The 24,860-nt window shown below is 42.0% G+C and overlaps 1 protein-coding gene across 1 annotated transcript in view; it reads left to right on the top strand.

Moving 5' to 3' along the window:
* The window catches only part of CMTM5 (CKLF like MARVEL transmembrane domain containing 5), a 44,490-nt gene that overhangs the window by 1,621 nt on the left and 18,009 nt on the right, over positions 1–24,860 (top strand). The window contains exons 2-3 of the mRNA XM_082243366.1: positions 12,296–12,448; positions 23,743–23,841. Coding sequence (XP_082099492.1) covers positions 12,296–12,448; positions 23,743–23,841 — 252 coding nt within the window. The remainder of the gene's footprint in view (positions 1–12,295; positions 12,449–23,742; positions 23,842–24,860) is intronic.

Below are 24,860 nucleotides of genomic sequence, written 5' to 3'. Positions count from 1 at the left end.
TCCCCTGAACTCTGCACATAGCGCACCCCTGACCTCTGCACTCTGTACCTAATGCACTCCTGGTATCATTTTTTTTTATTTCAGTGTGGGTTTTTTTGCTATTTTTATTGATAACCAACCCTTTTACAGTCTTTTCATTTATTTTGAAAAAAAAACCCTTTTTTTTTTTAAAAGGCTAGCCACCAACTGGTTGATGTCTCATCATCAGGTCATAAAGATAGATGAGGTCATCCTCATTGTGATTATCACTGTGACAAATCTCCAGAAAGCTTGTAGGCTGCCTACAGGTATAGATAACAGATGTATTACTGAAACTATTGGGAATGACTTAGAGCCCATTCACACAGGGGCAACACGACTTGCCGGGGCGACCTGTGAAGTCGCGGTGCACAGCGTGCGACAGGCACGGACTTCATATCATTGAAGTCAATGCAAGTGGCCTCCAGGTCGCCCGAAAGTAGTACAGGACCCTTTTTCTAAGTCGGAGCGACTTGTGTCGCTCCTATTAGAACGGGTCCTGTGCTAATCAATGGCAGGCGACCCACCGCGACTTGTCAGGCGACCAAGTCGCCTGACAAGTCGCGCTAGTGTGAATGGGGACTTAATGAACCAACAGAATTGATGCAATAAAGTGTCACACCTTTTCTTATTTTTAAAGGGATTTGCAATAGTTGTGCAGAAATGTTTCAGAATGTTAGAAAAAACTAAAAAACTTTGCATGTATTTTTTTTTTTTTTAGGTCTAAAGTGCTTATTGCCACATACTTGTGGACATATACCTGGTAAATTGTCCAATCAGCACAAATAATGTTTAAAATTGGGTTGTGTATGGGCATCAACTAAAATGTGCTTTTCTTTTTCAGAACATGCATAGTAGGGCCAGTCCTTTCTCTATGGAGAGCACAAGGGACAGTTCTTAAATAGCTACAGAGATTGTCCATTATACTGGAATATCTATGTGACCATTGTCAGGGCTTTTTTTCAGCTGGAACTTGATGGAACTCAGTCCCACCACCAGGGCAGCCATCAGAAATTTTGGGGCCCCTTACACAGCTTTAGGCCTGGGCCCTACGGGCCTGAACACCAGGTTACATCCTCCTCCTCTGCGGGGGCCTGTGAATGCATATGATTGGCTGCTAGGATGCCAGGCGGTCCTAGCAATCAATAATTTTGACAGCGGTGGCCAGCGGCAGGATGGGAGTCAGGAGCCAGTGCAGCGGGTGGCACCACTAGGAGTCGGGACTAGTTGTCAGTGTAGGGGAGGAAAGGAACAAAAGAGGTGCCAACTTGGAGCACGGGGCATCCCGAGGGACTGGGCCCCTCGGGACGCCCGGGCCCCCTACATCTGTATGGGCTTCACCCCCCTGATGGCAGCCCTGCCCACCACCTCTGGGTCAGGTCCTTTTCTCCGTGCTCACCACTATCACTTGTAAATACAGAAGTCTGCCTTCTGTATTGTAAGCTGCCTTGTGAGAGCTTGTCTCCCAACTGTTTCCACAGATCTGATCTCCTGAGCAGCTCCCACCAGTGCTGTATTTTGGCCTAGGCCGACAAGGCCCAGGCCTAGGGCGGCACTACGTGGGGGGGGGGGGGGGGTTCAGGGCTCCAAAAAAGCCGCCCCCCTCATGAAAAAAAAACATCCTTCCTGAGTCCCAGCTCCAATGTCTGCCTCCCGCAGCCGCCTCTCGCACACATACAGTCCCCACTATACAGTGGCATTTAACGGCATTCAGCTCAAGTGGCACTCACATAGGTAGCTGGGGCTGCTCTGTAACCCGCAGCCCCGCTGGTTGCCTTCACAGCCTCTCACTAATCCTCTGACAGACTCCGACTGAGAGCGAGCCTGTTAGCTTCTCCCCCTCTTCACACTGCAATGTGTGAGAGCAGCCGTCCCTTCTGTTCCCTCCCCTGCTTCCTCGTTGGCAGGGGGAGGATGCCCATCATCTGTCAGGACTCCAGCAGCTGCAAAGCATTGTGGGACATATAGTCTCTATCCCCAGCGGCCCCATATCAATCCCTGGGGGCAGAGACTACACTCCCCAGCCTGCCCACATGAGGAGATGGATGGTTGTCACTACCTATCTGTTTCAGTAGTACATTTGCCCATTTACAGTACCAGTAGACAGTGGATCAACAATCACTCTGACCTTTTTTAAGCAGACCAGACAATGGTCTCATGCTTGCAGAGACACATGGTATATTGGGCTATAGATAGCACTAGCTAGTGTCTTCTATGCAAGGTAGGGAGAAATATTCTTCCAGAAATCCTTTTCCCCCTTGTGGAAAGCACCAGCCCCTTCCTCAGCCTTTCCCCTCTATTCACATAAACCTGAATTCTGGTCCAACCAAGTGAACAAGTCTTTGGCACTCTGTGCAAATAGTCTGCCCTCAGGGAAGTTGGGTCCTGTCTGGATATCTGACCACTATAGAAGACTATAGGTGACATAACAAGTTTGTTTTTTTGAGCAGGCCCAAGCCCTGTCTGTCCTTGACTGCTGTCAACTCAGTATTAAATACATTTACAGTTTTCCCTTCAGTTTCTAATTTTAGGGTTCTTTGAAGTGCAGTGAGGAACATCACTGAGTGAGTCTTTTTTTAGATCTGCACTGTACATGCCAAAACATTCAAGTTTAGGTGGACACTAGTAGTGCAAAAAAATTGCAATAAACTTCAGAGGTGGGTGGGTAGAACACCATTACTCCTGTGTTGAACACAGTCAGGATCACAGTGAGATTGCTGCTGTACGTACAGTGAGGGGAAAAAAGTATTTGATACCCTGCTGATTTTGTACATTTGCCCACTGACAAAGAAATGATCAGTCTATAATTTTAATGGTAGTATTATTTTAACAGAATAACAACAAAAAAATCCATAAAATTGCATTTCAAAAACGTTACCAATTGATTTGCATTTTAATGAATGAAATAAGTATTTGACTCCTTCGCAAAACACAACTTAGTTCTTGGTGCAAATTACTTGGTGTTTTTGGTCATTTTCATGCTAGAATAACCATCCACGACCAATTTTCAATGTCCTGGCTGAGGAATGGAGGTTCTCATCCAAGATTTGACAGTATATGACCCTGTCCATCATCCTTTTGATGAAGTGAAGTTTTTCTGTCCCCTTAGCAGAAAAACCCCCCCAAAGCACAATGTATCCACCTCCATGTTTGACGGTGGGGATGGGGTTTTTGGGGTCATAGGCAGCATTCCTCCTTCTCTAAGCACAGTGAGTTAAATTGATGCCAAAGAGCTTGATTTTGGTCTTATCTAATCACAACACTTTCACCCAGTTCTCCTTTGAATCATTCAGATGTTCATTAGAAAACTTCAGATGGGCCTGTACATGTGCTTTCTTGAGCAGGTGGACCTTGCAGGGGCTGCAGGATTTCAGTCCTTCACAGCGTGAGCGTAGTGTGTTACCAATGGATTTCTTGGTGACTATGGTCCCAGCTGCCTTGAGATCATTGAGAAGTTTCTCCTGTGTAGTTCAGGGCTGATTCCTCATCATTCTCATGATCATTGAAACTCCACGCGGTGACACCCTGCATGGAGCCTCAGACCGAGGTAGATTGACAGTTATTTTATGTTTCTTCCATTTGACAATAATTGCACCAACTATTGTCACCCTCTCACCAAGCTGTTGGCGATGGTCCTGTAGCCCATTTCAGCCTTGTGTAGGTCTACAATCTAGTCCCTAACATCCATGGAAGGCTCTTTGGTCTTGGCCATGGTGGAGAGATTGGAATATGATTGATTGATTGCTTCTGCGGACAGGTGTCTTTTATACAGGTAACAAGCTGAGATTAGGAGCACTCCCTTTAAGAGAGTGCTCCTAATCTCAGTTTGTTATCTGTATAGAAGATACCTGGGAGACAGAAATATTGCTGATTGATAGGGGATCAAATACTTATTTTACTCATTAAAATGCATATCAATTCATAACTTATTTTAAATGCTTTTTTTCTGGATATTTTTGTTGTTATTTTGTCTCTCACTGTTAAAATAAACCTACCATTAAAACTATAGACTCATCATTTCTTTGTTAGTTGGCAAAAGTACAAAACTAGCCAGGGATCAAATACTTTTTCCCCCTCACTGTAATCACTTTGTAGATTATTGTCTGACATTAAGATATACTGCAGTTCCTAGTTTCCCACTGTATGAGAATATACTGTAGATGTCAAACATCTCCCCTTTAGACAAAAAAAATCCTCTATTTTCCTTTTTATCCCAACGCTATGAGCTTTTTAGGTCTGATGAAACAAAATCTGAAGAAATGACACTTTGCTACAATGTAAAGTAGTGAGTGTACAGTAAAGTAGTGAGTGTACAGCTTGTATAACAGTGTAAATTTGCTGTCCCCTCAAAATAACTCAACACACAGCCATTATTGTCTAAACCGCTGGCAACAAAAGTGAGTACACCCCTAAGTGCAAACGTCCAAATTGGGCCCAAAGTGTCAATATTTTGTGTGGTCACCATTATTTTCCAGCACTGTCTTAACCTTCCTGGGCATGGAGTTCACCAGAGCTTCACAGGTTGCCACTGGAGTCCTCTTCCACTCCTCCATAACGACATCACGGAGCTGGTGGGTGTTAGCTGAAGAGAGAGAACGCTGCTCCAGGTGTGTGGTGATAGCTAGGAGATGGAGTATCCCATAAAGTGCTGGCCCTGGCCCGCCTCCGTAGAAAACTTCTAGAAAAAGAAATAGCCGCACATCCAGGAATTCCAGTTGCCTTTAGATTTCTTTTAATTCCAAAATGTTACAAGTGATGACACCAAAGACACCAACATGAAGTCACGTAGACACATTTCACACATACATCTTATGCTTAATCATTACAATGACAATAACCGACTATAGATCTTATATAGACCGCCTCCAAGATTGCAGGTGTTCCGGGGGCGGTCATAATCAGCGGTTGTGCACAGCTCAATTAATCACCTAACTTCAGCCCCAAAGAGCATCTGAATAGTGATTGGTGGATGTTAGCTCCTCTACCTTTCGTTTGAGGATGCCCCACAGATGATCAACCACATAACCACATAACGACCGCCCACCGCAGACATACTGCGGCAGGCAGCCGCTGCTGGGCAAAGTGACATAGGGGTACGTCACTCGCTCAGCCTCCTGCGGGGAGCGAGCGCGCGCCGCCGGAGGCGTGCTCCCACCCCCGCTCGTTCCCTGGGGAGCCAGCGCGAGTGACAGGTGGCTCCGATGGCCGCCGGTCACTCACGATCTCCCGCTGCAGAGGGAGAAAGACAGATGGCTGATGTAAACACAGCCGTCTGTCATTCTCCTTGATGTAAGCACAGAGGCTATGCGATCCTGCTATGTAGGATCGTATGTCTCTGTGATTACATCACAAGCCACGCCCCCCCCACAGTTAGAATCACGCCCCTAGGGACACACTTAACCCATTGATCACCAATAAAGTTTACCCCTTCCCTGCCAGTGTCATTTTGACAGTAACAGTGCATATTTATAGCACTTTTTACTGTAGTAATGTCACTGGTACCAGGGCCAGATTAACATAGGGGCTATTGGAGCTGCAGCTCCAGGCCCCTACCTTTTATATAGGCCCCGGGTTGGCCATATTCACTGTTACCGCTCTTCTGTCACTTGTAAACACAGAAGTCTGGCTTCTATGCTCGCTTCCCCAGGCAGCACCCTCAGAACCTCCCCACACAGCGCGAAGGCCGGACAAGGAGGGACAGTTGCCGATGCATGGATGTGTTTATGGGCTTCAGAGACAGCATCCCATGTTGAATTAGGCATGCATGGCTGCACCCTTCCTCCTCTGGGTGCATGGCAAGGCACGGCCCTTAAGGCCCTTCAAAATCCTCAGCACCAAGCCCATGATGCTCTTAATCCGGCCCTGACTGGTACTACCAAAAGTGTAAAAAATGTCAGTCAGGGGTCCGATCTGTCCGCCGCAATGTCGCAGTCCCACAAAAAAAATTGCAGATCGCCGCCATTACTAGTAAAATAAAAAAACAATAAAAATGACATAAATCTTTCCCGTATTTTTTTAACGCAATAACTTTTGCGCAAACCAATCAAAATAAGCTTATTGTGATTTTTTTTCCAAACATATGTAGCAGAAAACAAATTGGCCTAAAATGTTAAAAAATTTAGATTTTTTTTATTTTTTATTTTTTGAGAATTTCATATAAAAAAATTTGAAAAATATTGTTATTTTTTCAAAATTGTCGCTCAGTTTTGTTTGGGTACAGCATCGCACGACCGCGCAATTGTCCGTTAAAGTCACACAGTGCCGAATCGCAAAATAGGGCCTGGTCTTTGAGCAGCCAAATCTTGCTTAATTAAGCTTAACTTAGCTTACGTGGTTAAAGTGGGGTGCACACAATAAGAAAATCGGGCGAACAATCTTCCGATTTTCCTCGTTGTTTCACAGCAAATCGGCACCGATGAATGAAATTCGTACCAAAATTGTCGTATGACAATGGCTTTTTTTGTTGTTTATTGTTTCTGATCATGCGCAGTCTTTCTTTTCAGATTTTTCTTGTACAAAAATCGTACAAAAACGGTACACATTAAATTGAAAATCGTTCGTTTTTTTCCCGAAAAATTTTGGAGTTTGTCCCTTCGAGAATTTTTATACCAAAATTCTGAATTGTCTGTAGAAAGAGCTGTACACACTATACGAAAATCATACGAAAATTATTTGGACAAAAATGTTCGCCCGATTTTCTTATAGTGTGTACGAGCCTTAACCCTCAGCTTCTTTAGCAAGGCAGTGGTTGTCTTGGAGGTGTGTTTAGGGTCATTATGTTGGAATACTGACCTGCGGCCCAGTCTCTGAAGAGAGGGGATCATGCTCTGCTTCAGTATGTCACAGTACATGTTGGAATTCATGGTTCCCTCAATGATCTGTAGCTACCCAGTGCTGGCAGCACTCATGCAGCCCCAGAGCATGACACTCCCACCACCATGCTTGACTGTATAGGCAAGACACACTTGTCTTTGTACTCCTCTCCTGGTTGCCGCCACACATGCTTGACACCATCTGAACCAAATAAGTTTATCTTGGTCTCATCAGACCACAGGACATGGTTCCAGTAATCCATGTCCTTACTCTGCTTTTCTTTAGCAAACTGTTTGCGAGCTTTCTTGTGCATCATCTTTGTATGGTCTGAGCACTGTCCCCCCCACCCCTTCAACCTCTGCAGCAATGCTGGCAGCACTCCTACGTCTATTTTCCAAAGACAACATCTGGAACTTCTTTAGTCAACCATGGCGAGGCCAGTTCTGAGTGGAACCTGTCCTGTTAAACTGCTGTATGTTCTTGGCCACCGTGCTACAGCTCAGTTTCAGGGTCTTGGCAATCTTCTTATAGCCTAGGCCTTCTTTATGTAGAGCAACAATTCTTTTTTCAGATCCTCAGAGAGTTCTTTGCCATGAGGTGCCATATTGAACTTCCAGTGACCAGTATAAGAGAGTGAGAGCGATAACACCAAATTTAACACACCTGCTCCCCATTCACACCTGAGACCTTGTAACACTAACGAGTCACATGACATCGGGGAGGGAAAATGGCTAATTGGGCCAAATTTGGACATTTTCACTTAGGGGTGTACTCACTTTTGTTGCCAGCAGTTTAGACATTAATGGCTGTGTGTTGAGTTATTTTGAGGGAACAGAATATTTACACTGTTATACAAGCTGTACACTCCTACTTTACATTGTAGCAAAGTGGCATTTCTTCAGTTTTGTCACATGAAAAGATATAATAAAAATTTGTACACAAATGTGAGGGGTGTACTCACTTTTGTGAGATACTGTATATAAGATTATAACATTTTTTGTTTTTAAAATAGGGACGGTCTTTCACATGAGGAACAGTTTGGAGCCGTGCAAAATTTTTAAAATTCTTTTTGCATATTAACCACTTGACTTCTGTAAGATATACCCCACTTCATGACCAGGCCAATTTTTTGCGATACGGCATTGCCACATTCACTTGACAATTGCGTGGTCATGCAACAATGTACCCAGATAAATGTATATATTTTTTTCCCACAAATAGAGCTTTCTTTTGGTGGTATTTTATCACCTCTGCATTTTTTTTTTTTGCGCTATTAACAAAAAAAGACCAACAATTTTGATAAAAAAAACTATATTTTTTACTTTCAGGTATACAGCACTTTCAATAAAAAAATTGAAAAAAATTCTTCATAAATTTTGGGCAGTATGTATTCTGCTACATATTTATGGTAAGAAAAAAATCCCAAAAAGGTACATTAATTGGTTTGCGCAAAAGTTATAGCGTCTACAAACTATATTTATTTTTTTACCACTAATGGCGGAGATCAGCGACTTATAGCAGGACTGCGATATTGCGGCGGACATTCTGACACAAACTGACACTTTTTGGGCACCAATGGCACTAATACAGTGATCAGTGCTAAGAATATTCACGGTCTAATACTAGTACTAATGACACTGGCTGGAATGGGATTAGCATCAGGAGTGTTTAAAGGGTTAACTGTGTGCCTAGCCAGTGTTTTACTATACTGTGTGAGGTGCTTTTACTAGGGGAAGACATGGATCTCAGTCCCAGCTTTGCAGGGGCACGAACTCCATCCCTTACCTCCTGTCAGAACGGGGATCTTCCTTGTTTACATAGGCAAATCAAAGTTCTGTCTCTCTGCCCGATGATCAGCGGGTGCCGGAGGACATCGAGTACCTTGCACCCACCAATCCTCTTCTGCTAATCACAGTGGAAGCCAGTTGCCGCTGGCACGCATGCACGCCCCCTACCCAAAAGTGTTGGATCACGTATACGTGATGCACCGCACAGGAGCCTTCCTGTAGCAGTAAAACTGGTATAGGGTGAACCTAAAGTGGTTAAAGTAGAACTACTGTATAGGCAAAACCTTTTTTGCAAATTTTGGATAGAGCAAGGGAGGGTTAGAATGCCTGTCAGATTTTTTTATTTTTTCCCCATCTGTGTCCCATTGATTTCCTTTCACTTCCTTTTCACGTCCCATAGCCAAACAGCATGTTAGAGGAAATCCCTACAAATTAAGGGAATTCCCTGGGGACCCCCAGGTCATCTGAACTAGTGTCCTCATTGGAAGATTTCACTTCTATTACATTTCCTGGGGACACCCCAAAATTTGGAATTTTCTTTTACTTTCACTTTCATTAATAATAGTAAATAGGACAAATAGAGAGAGTGAATCTCCTAAATGGGGGCACAGACAGCAATAATAACTGACAAGCATTTTTATCCCTCTGCACTTTATTCAAAACTAAAAAAAAATGTCCTTTAGTTATATTTTAATTCTTTGCACAAGGAAGGGTTTTACAAGGAAGTATGTAATGCCTAAATGTTTGTGTGCTAAAACAAGATCTTCTTTGCTATCTCATGGTATGTCTAAATAATCAGGGCCTGTACACAAAATAGGTCACCTAATGGGGGTTTCTCACAATGGCCTAGATTTGCAGACACATGGCGTTGAGCCAAATGGCTGAAGACTCATTAGCACTTGGCAAACCGATATTTCTATGAAACACTGTATGGCTCAAATTTTGTCAGGTTTTTGCTAAATCAGCTAAAATTTGAGCCGTGGGTGGCCCTACAAGCACTACCCAGATTGACAAATTAAAAAATTGACTGGGGCTGGATGGTAAATTATCAGCTGAACAGTGACTGCATCATATCAGATACAGTCACTGCTCAGCAGCGACAGCAAACAATGGAGATTCCTGCATCCATGCCATTAACGTGGATGGGAGAATCAACTGAATTTCTCCCTTTTCTTAATAGCCGAATGGCTGAAATTTGAGCCATCCATGCCTGACTTAACTCAAGATGAATGTGGATTGCAGTGTTTAACCCTGACACTACTCTCACCTCCTACTTGTGTATTGCAGCAAAGCCTGATTAGCCTCTACTACTGCTGTTCTCCCAGTTTGATTTTTGCTCTGTGGGCCTTACAGGAGCTACCGTATCGCGTGCATTGCATGGCAATCATGGGTTTAAATCAGGTGGGGAGGAGTGCCTGCTGTAGAGATAAGTTTTTTGGATCTTACATTGGAAGATTGTAATCGTTTCTGCCACCATCCCGACAAAATTGTTTGTGGTTTGTGGTGCCTCAAGTCAAATATGGGATTTTATGGGCAGGAGTACAGGAGAATAAGCAAAAGTAGTATAATATACAAAATTTATTGCGATTTAGCAATATATATACAACAATTAAATGGTGACTTTAATGGGTAAAGTCCCATTGTGCAGTGAAGAAGAAGAAATAAAGTGTGTTTTGCATGTGGCAATAAGTGACTTAAAAGTGGGTTATATGTGGTCTTGCTCTGCTGTTCCTCATGTCAGAAGACTGGGATGAGTGCAGAGGAGGTGCCAGATCGGTGATCCGACATGTTTCGGCCTAATTTGGCCTTTATCAAGGATATTTCACCGATTCTACAGATAATCAAAAAGGGAGTATCAAGTTGGGCAAACTTGATACTCCCTTTTTGATTATCTGTAGAATCGGTGAAATATCCTTGATAAAGGCCAAATTAGGCCGAAACATGTCGGATCACCGATCTGGCACCTCCTCTGCACTCATCCCAGTCTTCTGACATGAGGAACAGCAGAGCAAGACCACATATAACCCACTTTTAAGTCACTTATTGCCACATGCAAAACACACTTTATTTCTTCTTCTTCACTGCACAATGGGACTTTACCCATTAAAGTCACCATTTAATTGTTGTATATATATTGCTAAATCGCAATAAATTTTGTATATTATACTACTTTTGCTTATTCTCCTGTACTCCTGCCCATAAAATCCCATATTTGACTTGAGGCACCACAAACCACAAGCAGTGCCTGCTGTACTCGTGAATAAGCCCTTAGTTGCATTTGGCAGCGGCACCCTTAGGGCTTGCTCACACATAAAGTTGGGGGGAGGTTTGAGTCCCCAATCTCTAACCCCTTTAGCTGCTGAGGCAGCTGCCAAAGGTGTACACATGCCACAGCAGGAACTAAGCCCCCTGTTGCTTTTAGTGGGTGCTACCACCTGCCAATTGTGACCTATTCAAATAAATGGGGCCACTCTGCAAGTGCCCTGCAACTACATGCTTCTGCGGGGTCCAAGGGATTAAAGCAGGTGTTGAGAAAGCAACACAACGCTGCCTGATTTAACCTCTTGTTTGTTGTACTACACTGCTGTGCAGGGCACTTGCAGAGAGGTGTCATTCACTACACCCACCAACCATGACAGGGCGTATAACTCTTGCTGCGGCTGAGACATGTGTACACCCCTGGCCATTGCAGCTAAAGGGGGTGCAGTTGGGGTGGGGGCGATAAAAACATGTCTTAAATATGGCTGCTTTCATACTGATGTGCTGCGGTTTATTTGGCCGCCCCCACAGATTCAGTCCCCTCAATGTTATGGACAATAGAAGAAAAATGTAATTCGGTGTTTCTGTCTTGTTTCTGTTGTCCTGACATAGAAGGATGCATAGGCATTGTCATCTTAGGACTGGAAGTGTGTTCCAGTCGCAGAATCACTAAGTGAAAAATAAGGCAGAAAAAAGTTTAAAAAAAAGTAAAAGCAATGCAGCCACCACATTTAAGGACTGGTTAGTTGCAATATATTACTATTTAATTTTTAGGTAAAGAAATGCTATAAGTAGTAGTCCTTGAAAGCTTATACTCTGTAAAAAAAAAAAAAAAAATCAAGTTACAGACTTACATGCCATAGCTGTCAACTCATCTAGGACATTTTTGTGACACCCTTGTTTTGAAGGTCCTCTTATGGGTCTCCTAGCAAATCTTCTCATTCTCATTTGGAATGGAACCCAAATGCACAAATATAGTGGGTGGCCATGGACCCACACTGCAGCACACCATGGCTTCTGCATAAAAATTTTTTTTTATGACAAATGTGCAATACAGTTTACTGTTCAAAATACCACACATTAAGGTATGCAATAATGTAATGTTTTGATTTGCACTGCGGCCCATGTGATGTGTGGGCTATGAGGAATTAGTAGAGGGCTAAATGGGTGTAAGCTAATATTGTAATATTGTGATTATTTAAAAAAACTACACCCATTATGCAAGTTGACCACACTTTATCTGCACTGTACTGTATCATTCTGGTAAACTTTCACCTGTGGTTAACATCTCTGACATGCTAATAGCAAATCAATCATCTATGAACACCATATTAATTAAAGCATATCTATATTAGTGGGACTTCATAAGACTTCACATATATAATAAACGTATAATAATTGTGTATTTCTCTTCACAGGTCCTCTGCTTTGTGATATTTATCTGTTTTGCTGCATCCATATCCTCCTACTTGGCGGCACCACTGATTGAGCTCATCATCACCCTCATTTTCCTCATCCTCTACTCAAGTCATTACAATGAGCGCCTCACTGCTCTCAACTGGCCCTGCACGGTGTGTTACAAGAAAAAATGTCATAGATGTTATAAAAATACTTCCTGTCGTGTATTGTACAGTAAGGGGTTAATTTACCAAAGAAAAAAATAATTTTTACTTTACTAAGTGAATGGTCATAGCTTAGTGAATGAGGTAAAACTGTGTTCATGTCACCTCATTGTGTGTAAGCTAACATTCAGTATTTTTTTCTTGCATATGTACAGCGCTTATACCCCTCAGGAGCCGCTGGATATGATGTGCTGTCTGTTCTGCCATAACTCTTTAAGCTGCTTGGCCTTCTTTGACACACCTGTGCAACTTAAACATCAGTATGCTACCACAGAAAGTAGGCCCCAAGAATCTGGTTGGTAGATTAAATGAACGTATTATGGAGAGGTAGTTAAACAATGCTTGAATCAATAAACAAACAATTAAATATTTTTTAAAAATTCTACACAAGAAAATGTGAACACTGACCCATAAGATGGCAATCAACTGAATTGTAGTAAGGCGAAACCCAACTCTAATTGATGCAAATAGGGTATAAAGTGTCAGCCTCAACTAACTTCATAATAAAGGTCCTTGTATGCTCGCTACACATATGGCCCTAATAGTGGGTGGTTGTATACATTCCTGACAAAGGGGTACCCCTGGAGGTGATCAGTATTAGATGGCTATCGTTGGGGCCCTTCTGTAAGGTGGTTCACGTGAAGCTATCCCTGTAGGAGTGTGCAATAAATGGCTGATGGGCTGCTAAGTAAGGAGCAGTCTCTATTGCATTAACTGTGTGCAGCAAGGGATTAAGCTTTGTAGTTCTGATGACCACTCCTGGCATTCAACAGGTCCTCCCAGAAGCCCCAATCCTCATAATCAGGTCCTCATGATCAGGCCCTCATAATCAGACTCTCACCAGCGCTAGGTATGCACAGCAATGGATCTCTCCAACTCTGGTCCCAAGACACAGCAACTCTGTTACTCACTCTCTAAGCTCCATGAAAGCTCGGAACACCGGGGGGGGTTGGGGGGGGGGGTGTTGACAGAGAAGAGTGGGAGCAGGAAAGCACAGCTAGATCTTCACACACAGCTGGTGGTAGGACCCAGCTATCATAAGGTGCAAACACAATTAGAAGTTTAGCATTGTGTATCCGTTCCATTGCGGGGGTTACGTTTCCGGACCCAGCCGTGAAAAGTGAAATAGAAAAACCCTATTAAAATGCATTGTAGGGATGTTTTTTTTACTGTCACTGTACGTGTAAAAGCATTTTAAGGTCTTTAACCACTTAAGCCCCAGAGGATTTGGCTGCTAAACGACCAGGGGGTATTTTGCGATTCGGCACTGCGTGACTTTAACGGACAATTGCGCGGTCGTGCGACGCTGTACCTAAACAAATTTGATGTCCTTTTTTTCCCACAAACAGAGCTTTCTTTTGGTGGTATTTGATCACCTGTGAGCTTTTTACTTTTTGCGCTATAAACAAAAAAAGAGCGTAAATTTTGCAAAAATAACAATATTTTTCACATTTTTTTATATGAAATTCCCCCCCAAAAAAATGTAAAAATCAAAATTTTTTAACATTTTCGGCCAATTTGTTTTATGCTACATATGTTTGGTAAAAAAAATCGCAAAAAGCGTATTTTTATTGGTTTGCGCAAAAGTTATCGCGTTTACTAACAAAGGGAAAGATTTTTGTCATTTTTGTTGTTTTTTTTGCGGTACTATGACATTGGGGCGGACAGATCGGACCCTTGACTGACATTTTTGACACTTTTGGGGTTACCAGTGACATTTCTACAGTAATCAGTGCTATACATATGCACTGTTACTGTAAAAATACACTGGTAGCGAACTTTATTTGAGAGGGAGGGGCTGTGTGTGTCCCTAGGGGCGTGATTCTTACTGTGATTGGCTCTGACTTGAGGTGTAAGGACACTGATCAACGGTTCTACATAGTAGAACCGTGTGATCAGTGTTTTTACACCGAGGAGAATGACAGGTGGCTTGTTTACACAAGCCGCCTGACTTTCTCCCTCTCCCCTGACGATCGCCGAGTGACCGGCGGACATCGGGTCCGCCGGTCACACGCGCGGGGGGGGTCCGTGACCGTGCGGGAGCGCGCCTCAGGTGGCGCACGCTCGCTCCCCAGACCCTCCCAGGCTAGTGACGTTAATTAACGTCACTTTGCCTGTGAGGGGCTGACTTCCGCAGTAAATATACTGTGAGCAGTCGGCAAGCGGTTAAACGCACTTTTAAAACAATAGAAACTCATTTAAACACACAAAAGATACTGGGAGACATAGCAAGAGCTATGGAAAACACAAAAATATTTCATTTTTAATGATTTATATAGTAAAATAACATTACAAAAAAAAAACGCAATATACCGGGACCGCAAAAACTGAACCGCGATGGAGCGTGGGTTTACTGTAATTGCAATGCTATTCTGTTTAAACATGTGCATTGATTAAACATTTTCAATGTTTTCAAAGATTAATATTTATACATATTGCCCTTGCTTGATTTACCATATGTTCATCTCTGTTTTATTTAAAATACAGATTTTGCAGGATACTTATCATATAGGTCTGAATACAGTATATCACATGCTATTTGATATCACACAGTGTTTACTTACATGCCAACTTAAAGCGGAGTTCCGGGCACAAAAACAATATTTTTTTTTTGTGCCCCTCCGCTAGGTAGACCTGACCTGAAAAGGAATTGGATAGTTATTTTTTTTTTTTTTGTTCACTCACCTTTTAATTGAAGATCGTAAATACTCACCTCAGAGTACTTCCTCCCTCGGAGCCGCGGCTCACCCCGTCACTTCCTGTCTCGCTATGATTCCTGGGAGCTGAACGTCATCGCTCCCAGGAATCAATGCGACGGCACCGGCCCCGCTCGTCATTTCCGGGCGACGCCGCATTCCCTGCTAAACAGCTTCTGGGCATGCCCAGAAGCTGTGGAGGAATGCGGCGCCGCACCGGAAGTGACGAGAGGGGCCGGTGCAGGTGCATTCTGGGACAAGAAGACGCGGAAGAAGACACAGAAGAGGACCGCGCCGGCTTCAGCTGCCCACAAGAGAGATGGAAACGCTGTGGAAGAAATTTTATAAGTAAGTATTTCTTCTAAAAGGTAAGTGCGAACCCGGGACAGATCAGAGGCTAGCCATTGTGGAATGTGCTAGCCCTGACTGTCCCGGGGGTATGCTTATTGAAAATTGACTTCTGTGCCCGGAACTCCGCTTTAAAGCAAGTCACACATGTTTACGATTTCTTTTAAGCGCATATCACACAGTTTCCCCATCCATGTTAAACAGCATGTATGGGGGAAATATCCAGTGCTGGCTATTGTATTCCAGCATCCGTGGTACCCCAAACTGCCTCAGTACCTATTCAGTGACTGCATCTTACAGAATGCAGTTACTGTTCAGCTTAGAATTCAACTTGGACTCAACTGATTTTTAAATAAAAAAAAAAAGACAAATATATTACAGTTTGTCACCAGCATTAACACAGCAGTCTTTGTTTAGTTGGTAGAGACAAACCATTTAACACTGACAGGGTGCTTGCAATGGTCAGCTTTTATTATTTTAGTTAAAATCTTTTTCCCAAAAGAAAAAGAAACTTCTTCATAAGCGCTATCTGGAGTTGGATTTTAAATTGTTAGTCAGCTATGTAAAGTCCATCTAAATCTACTAGTCCATTTAACACTACCCTCTCCATTGCCTGACAATGCTGCTGTCCAAGGTGCTCCTCCTTAGATACAGTGGAGGAGTGAATGTAGCCACCCTAAGACGAGATATTTTGCTGGCCAATCACCACATGAAAATTAAGGAATAAAAGTTTAAAAAATGAAAATGAATGCAGCCACCACATCCAATAATTGGCAATATATTACATTTCTATTTTTGGGTTTAATTATTCTTTGAGGGTGATTAAGTATGGTCTAAGCTTAGCCTGATTTCAACATCAGCCTAGGGGATGATGAATTTTTCTTACTACCGGAAGCATCTACAATGACAATGTAAGATCTTCTCCATATTATCTTGTTCCTGTATTGAAAATGGAACCAAGCTTTTGCCATGAGCCTAATTTTTTAACAGCCAAATTTCAAAGGAATTAAGGGAGGCAGGAAACCGAAAAAGTACAAACATAGGTAGATATTCTGTAGTAGTAGTTCCAATACTAGTAGTGCTAGATTAAATTGGATAAGACACTGTATTAGAAAGGAGAGGGATGATGTATAATGTAAATAAAAGACACATCAAAGGATATACACTGTTAATAAAATGTTCTCTTACCATCTACACAGTGTAGGTTGCCTAAAGCTTATGGGAAGAGCCAAATTAATGTACCAATGAAACGATCAACACACATGGATAATTAAGCATTCATTTTTCTACTCTCTCCTTAACTAGCAAGTCTCTGTCCCTAACCTGCTTCCACAGTGGGGGCCACCAAATGATGCAGAATCTGATTTTTAAGTATTTCTGTGTCAAGATGGTCACATAAATCTCGCAGTATTTTGGCATTTAATAAGAAATGCTGTCCTCCCAAGATAGCTGCCTGGAGACGATAGCAGGTGACAAATTAATACTCAAAGGTCTACTGCCAGCCTGAAGAAATGACACAATGCCATTTCAGGTCAGCCGACGCACTGCAGCCCAACACCTGTGTCATGTGCCTGGTTTGAAGAGCCTGATATGATGAGGAAGGCCTCTCTTACACCTCTGACTTGGGGCCCCTGGTAGAGTGAACAGGAGACGCAGGAGTGCAGAGTGGCAGGAGTGCCTATAGATCTTGCTAGCAGCAGAGAAGGTATCCATGTCAGGCAGGGGAAGTCGTCAGTGGCCCTTAATGCAGAGTGTGAGCTGGGTAGCAGCTGATGAGCAGCAGACAGAAACAGCCTGGTAATGGCGACAAGAGACAGGCATAGCCTGGTAGCAGACAGGAAGTAGCAGAGTCAGACACGCCGGGTCATACACAGGCAGGCAGATCATGTACAGATGCATAGGTGAGAACAAAGTCAGGATGCAGGCTAGGGCCAGTAGCAGATAAGCGGAGCAGCAGTAATAGGAGCAGGCAGAGTTCAAAGAGAAGTGAGGATATGGGTTGGTTAACAGGAATCACATGCAGAATAAGAGTCTTAGGACACATATAATGCTGTAGAAAAGACAGCACCGAAAACCCGGGTACTAGCCCCAGTTTGAATAGCCCATTTGGCATCAACATCTTTTACAGGGTGCATGCTCTGCTTCAGTATGTCACAGTACATGTTGGCATTCATGGTTCCCTCAATGAACTGTAGCTCCCCAGTGCTGGCAGCACTCATGCAGCCCCAGACCATGACACTCCCACCACCATGCTTGACTGTAAGCAAGACACACTTGTCTTTGTACTCCTCACCTGGTTGGCGCCACACACGCTTGACACCATCTGAACCAAATAAGTTTATCTTGGTCTCATCAGACCAGGGGACATGTTTTCAGTAATTCATGTCCTTAGTCTGCTTGTTTTCAGCAAACTGTGTTCAGGCTTTCTTGTGCATCATCTTTAGAGGAGGCTTCCTTCTGGGACGACAGCCATTCAGACCAATTTGATGCGGCGAATGGTCTGAGCACTGACAGGCTGACCCCCCCCACCCCTTTAACCTCTGCAGCAATGCTGGCAGCACTCATACGTCTATTTCCCAAAGACAACCTCTGGATATGACGCTGAGCATGTGCACTCAACTTCTTTGGCGAGGCAGGGTCTGTTCTGAGTGGAACCTGTCCTGTTAAACTGCTGTATGGTCTTAGCCACCATGCTGCAGCTCCGTTTTAGGGTCTTGGCAATCTTCTTATAGCCTAGGCCCTCTTTATGTAAAGCAACATTTCTTTTTTTAAGTTGAATTGAATTTTATTTTGAACTTCCATTGACCATTATGAGAGAGTGAAAGCTATAACACAAAATTTAACACACCTGCTCCCCATTCACACCTGAGACCCTGTAACACTAACGAGTCACATGACACCAGGCAGGGAACATTGCAAATTGGATCCAATTTGGACATTTTCACTTAGGAGTGTGCTCACTTTTGTTGCCAGTGGTTAAGACATTACCGGCTGTGTTGTTACTTTGAGGGGACAACACCCGCACTTCCGTAACTCGTGGCCAGCGCGTTGTCCGTCCTATGCGCTTCGTCTTAAAATGACATCAACCTGGGGCACAGGCGAAGCACCATCCCATCGCCTTATATAATCTAACAACAAACCAAGTCTCGATTTGAGTCCCGAGTGCTAAACAGGACTTTATCCAAGCCTCTTTCTGCATCTGCAGTAGTAGAGCACAATACAAAGCCAAAACTTAATCTGGACCCTCAGGTGCTCAACTGGATGCCAACCAAACCTGCTATTAAAAATGTTTTAGTCCCCTTGGTGTATGAGGATCTGTAAGCACATATTACAGATGGATTAATATATACTTTCTACCACTTGCACTATCATCACTCACAGAGCATCCTTTTGTTTTTGAGCTTAAAAACACGGATACCCTAGCCAGATGCCTGACTTTACAATGTAGTGAAAAGTCTGTAAGAATATCTTCTCAAGTCCCTGGTGGGGTAATCGGCCAAAAAAGTGCTGCTGGCCTCCTGTGGTAAGAGGACCAGTACTGCTGGTAAGCAGGCATTTTTTACACCTAAGGTGGCGGTATCTTTTCTGCTGCACATGGTGGTGGATGTGGGCTGCGTGAAACTTTGATGGTGAACCATTTATGATCTAGCACCTTCAAACTCAAAATCGATTTATTTGGGAACCTTTTTATTGCAACCTTTGTATTCTAAATGCTCACTCCCTTTGCTTCTACTTTAAATATTTGGCATGTTTAATCATCATTTTTAGTGCAACTTTGTTTCCCTTTTTATGTATGTATATTGTGGTGATATCGCACAGTAGAGTTGCTGCTTTGTATAACATGTGTTGTAGTTTGTTACGCTCTATCATCTTTAGCACGGCATGTCCCTTTTACAATAAAAAAAAAGTGCCATTACTTGAGATATTGTTTATAAAGAAATTAGTTTCTCCTCAACCATTCCTATCAAATCTCATCTACTGTATGCTTCCTTTTCTGGGCTTCTTTTCTGCTCTTCTGTTTCCTTCTTTTGTTTTTTTTTTTATTTCATTTGCAGTGGAAATGTGCTTTTACTTGATTATAGAGACACTTCGGAAATGAATTCAGAAGCTCTTTAGCTAAATTAAATATGATATTACATAGATTCCCTAACTGACCTTTACAAAATGTATTTACTCAGAAAGTAGCACTTAAAGCTTTTGGTCTAATGGAAAAGAAGTACAAGTACAGTGTTCATAAGAGAGCAGCTGTTGTAATTACTAAATAAAACCCATCAATGGCTTTACGTATTTCTCTTACAGAAGGAAAGCTGTTAATAAGGGGTACATTGTCAAATACCCTATTTTATTTTTGTCTGTGCCCACTGCCTCCACTACATCATGCTAGGTGACAGCACATACAACAAAATGCATAAGACCCTTTTGCATTAGGAGAACGTTTTCCCCTTAAGCCGGCCATAGATGGTTTGAATCTCGGCCGGTTCAGCAAAAACCATGCATGGGCAGGCTGAATATACCCAAGTTGATTGATCGATCAACTTGGCTACAGCCAGCCTGCCAGATTTTGCATGCAATTATTGCAAGCAGTTGTAATAGCCGCTAGCAATAATCACTGAACACAATGGATTGGCAGGAGAGATTCCCCTGTCAACAATGTCTGTGTTGATGGGGAAATCGAGCTTCATCTATGGCCGGCTTTGGATCTACTCAGATTTGGCATGCTGGGGAGCAGGGATGGCTACAGAGAAGTTGGAGTGACATTACTTGGTGGGTTTAAACACAAAACACGTTGATAGAGTTTTAATTATGTGTATATATACTGGATGGTTGTGTTTTTACCCACCTCAGCTTTTACACTTCTACACTGCCTATGGACCTGCGTAATGTATACATTTCTGCTATGAGCCTATTTATTCAGAAATGTTGTTATTGCTAAGTTGAACAAAGTAATACATATATTGTTTTTTTAAGGCAAGCAATTACTTCTTTTGGTGATATTGTCTTTCTTTTTATGCAATCCTTAGACAAAAAAAATGTAAAAAGCTAAATGTAATCCACTTTATCTACTTTTTCAGTGTTAAATTTAAAAATATTCCTTTACTGTGGATAAAAAGGACATTTTCTTCTATAATTTGTCGAATTTAAAATTACACTAAATCATGATTTCGTATAAAGAATTGCAAAGTTATTTGCAAGTGAAATTGAAGCTTTTTTCCCAAGTTTTTTTCTTTTTTAAAAAATTAACAAACAAAATAAATAAAACTAAAAAAAGGTTAAAAAAAAAAAAAGAAGTTTAAATAATAATTGTTAGAATTATAGAAATAAAAAAGGACAACAATAGTTAAGGGGATAAGTAGAAGAAGCAGTTAATCAGGGCTGATAATGTAAAACTAAGGTTTATAAGGTAATCCAATAGAAACAAACTTTTTTTTTTATTTGTCAGGTTGCTTTAAGTGACAATATATGCAGAACACGTATACCTTTATTCTACAGATGAATGAAATGGAGTAGGCACACAAGTAACAATGTTACTTTGTATGTCTTTACAGTATGTATGAACTGTGTTTTTAGGCACTGTGACAGATGGTCCTTAGGAGGGCCATAGATGACACGAAAATTGCTCAATTCCCTCATCAACACAGTCAGTGTTGGGAGAACACAATCATTGCTAGTGGCTATAGCTGCTGGCAATAATTGCATGCTACAAATCTAACATGCTGGTTGTACCCAAGTTGATCGATGGAGCCTGTCCATACATAGATTAACCACTTGCCGACCGCCGCAAGTACATATACTGCGGCGGTCAGCCCCTCACAGGCAAAGTGACGTACCGGTACGTCACTAGCCTGTGAGGCTCTGGGGAGCGATCGTCCGTGACAGCTAGTGTAAACAAGCCGCCTGTCATTCTCCCCTGTGTAGAAACAGTGATCATACGGTTCTACTATGTAGGACCGTTGATCATTGTTCCTACACCTCAAGCCACAGCCAATCACAGTTAGAATCACGCCCCTAGGGACACACACAGCCCCTCCCTCTCAAATAAAGTTAACCCCTTCACTACCAGTGTCATTTTACAGTAACAGTGCATATGTATAGCACTGATTACTGCAGTAATGTCACTGATAACCCCAAAAGTGTCAAGGTCCGATCTATCCGCCCCAATGTCGCAGTACCGCAAAAAAAATCGCAGATCGCCGCCATTACGCGTTAAAAGAAAAAAACAACAAAAATGACAAAAATCTTTCCCTTTGTTAGTAAACACGTTAACTTTTGCGCAAACCAATCAAAATACGCTTTTTGCGATTTTCTTTACCAAACATATGTAGCATAAAACAAATTGGCCAAAAATGTTAAAAAATTTTGATTTTTACATTTTTTTTGGGAATTTCATATAAAAAATTTGGAAAAATATTGTTATTTTTGCAAAATTGACGCTATTTTTTTGTTTATAGCGCATGATCAAAAAATCGCACAGGTGATCAAATACCACCAAAAGAAAGCTCTGTTTGTGGGAAAAAAGGACATCAAATTCGTTTAGGTACAGCGTCGCACGACCGCGCAATTGTCCGTTAAAGTCACGCAGTGCCGAATCGCAAAATACCTCCTGGTCAGGAAGGGGGGTAAAATCTTCCGGGGCTTAAGTGGTTAAATCTCATCCAGTCCCTGCTGAACAGGTCAAGATTCTAACCATCTATGGCTGGCAGCTGCTGTATTTACACATCAAATCCCTACTGCAGGCACAATTTTGACAGCGGCAGCTATTACAGCTGCTGTATTTACACAGCTACTCCCTACCTACTTTTGACTACTGGCAATTGCAGAGGGTGGGTGGAGGGGCAGAAGAACCAAATGTATTACACATGCCCTGTGTACTTTAATTAGGTTTTTTGAACATATGTAGTAGGGATGCACCGATGCCAGTTTTTTTAAGACTAAGTACTTATCAGCGAGGTACTGATACTTTTTATATAGTACTCGCTGATACCAATTACTGATAACTATTTTGCCCTTGGATGCATTTATTTTTTATGGTTCACACCAGTGCGATTTGTCATGCAATTTGACAGTTCAAAATCGCATTAAAAGTCACATCCCATTTGCTTTTTTATTGTCACTTGCATTGACTTCTGCTAAATTAAATTGCAAGTCTCATTGATATTGGAGATCCAAATTACACTGATCTACTTTAGGGCAATTTCAAAGCCGCAGATCAAGTCGATTTGGACCTTGGATATTATTCTGGGACAAGGCACTGGTCCCAGAAGACTGCGTGACCATTGACAAAGCGCAGCGCAGCTTGTACAGGCACAGTGGGCACCACATGTGTGGTTATGAGTAAGCAATCTACAGTATTGTGAAACGCGTCAACCTTTTACATGTTCCTGTGATATACTGTCAAAGTTTTACCCGTGGTGAGGAATAAATACTTCATTGTTTTCATCAAGATCCTGAGTGCGGTCATTTCTCTTTTTGACTTGAAACCAGGGTGCCTGCTTGGTCCGCAGCCAACTGGGTACTTTGAAGGAAGAAAAATGTGCGGCACATCCAAAGATAAAAGAATTCCTTTATTTGATATCCATTCAAAAGTTACATGAAGATATGCACATAGCCCACAACCGATCAGTAGACACGTTTCGCACTCCAGTGCTTACTCATTACTAATGAGTACTACTGATCGGTTGTGGGCTATGTGAATGTCTTCATGTAACTTTTGAATGGATATCAAATAAAGGAATACTTTTATCTTAATATCTGTAATGACTCAGGTCCTATTTATACTTTTTCGAAGTTTGTGGTGCATTTACGGTATGTTAAAGCACCCAACTCTTGCCACTGTCCATTCTGGGTAAATATTAATATTCAGCCTTCCTAGAACTTTTATATTCTAAATACCGTAGAACATGATCATGTTCTACGGTATTTAGAATATAAAAGTTCTAGGAAGTCTGAATATTAATATTTACCCAGAATGGATAGTGGCAAGAGAATATTAGGGTGAGTGAAAAATGATTGTGCACAGTTCACATCCTAACTGAAAGGTAAGCTTAACAAAAGTTTCCAGTTGATTTCTGCTATGTTGTTCAGTTTGCATTTGGCTCTATGGGTTTCTGCACATAGTTTGGTTAAAACACTTGTACAGTTCTTTGTACAATGCATTTCAAACATTTAACTGGCTGACTGACATATTTATCTTTCTTTCAGGATTTCCTTCGCTGTGTCTCTGCTGCTGTAATTTTTCTGGTAGTCTCCATTGTGGCTGCAGCCCGGAGTTCGGGAGATGGAGGGGCTATTACTGCAGCTGTGAGTAATTCTGCGGACGTCTTTTCCTTTGCTTTGCCTTCATTTTCTGCTCCAAAGCCATTGTTTCCATCTGCAGTGAAACGTACTAATTCAGTTCCTAATTCAGTTATTTTCGATTTGAGCTTTTTTTTTTTTTTTTTTTTTTTTTTGATTTTTCTCTTTTTTTCATTTCTTTGTACTACTGCTATAATGAACTGAAATGTAAAATAGTACTAACATAATGTTGTCATATGGGAACAATTGGTTTCCTTTTTGCTAATGGTGTTATTAATGGTATTACAGCCCACAAAGGCTATCTGTGTGCTGCATTAGATTGGTTCTCAGCATGTGGTATATGTTCCTCAAGGGTTGCGCTGATCAATATATGAAGGACCCTTCCTTGTCCAGTTAAACTTACTATACTCGATTTAAAGCCAGGGCAACCATTATTGTACAAATCCAATGCAATTATATAAAGCAGCAACAAAATCTGTGCTTGGGTATACTCTTTTTGTTTAAAGGCGCAGCCTTTATGGAGCAGGCTAAAGGTGGTAACCGATTAAGGAGGTTGCACCTCCAAAACAGTACCTCCTTTTGTTGTTGCTTAATATCATTGTTTTATTTGTGAATACACAATCATTTGAATAAATGATTTAGTTGTTTTTATAACATAATGCACTTTAAAAACATTTAACACTAAACTCTAGTCAGCCCAACGTCGTCACATACAAAGCAGGACCAGTGGATTTTGGGGCCTCCCCCACACTCCAGGAGCAGAGAAGAGAGCTGGGGGGGGGGGGGGGGGTGATAAAGTAAGTATATCTGCCTATTTCTTATCACATAGACTAAAATAGCATTTAACACTTGCTGAGTGGCACTATATGCTCATTTTTGTAGAGCTGATTGTAATTCAGCTTTAAGTATTTTACAGAGTAGTACATTTATTTTTAGTGTAGATAGATCTTTGCACATGGCTTTTGGTACTAAAACCTAGAAAAAAACAGTTTGCCTAAATGTCCCTAACCTAACCTCCAACATAT

This window comes from Pelophylax lessonae (assembly GCF_965119305.1).
Source record: "Pelophylax lessonae genome assembly, chromosome: 1".
In the NCBI taxonomy this organism is placed as follows: Eukaryota; Metazoa; Chordata; class Amphibia; order Anura; family Ranidae; genus Pelophylax; species Pelophylax lessonae.
Note: the sequence above shows the minus strand (reverse complement) of the source record. Positions and strands in the feature narration are given on the sequence as shown.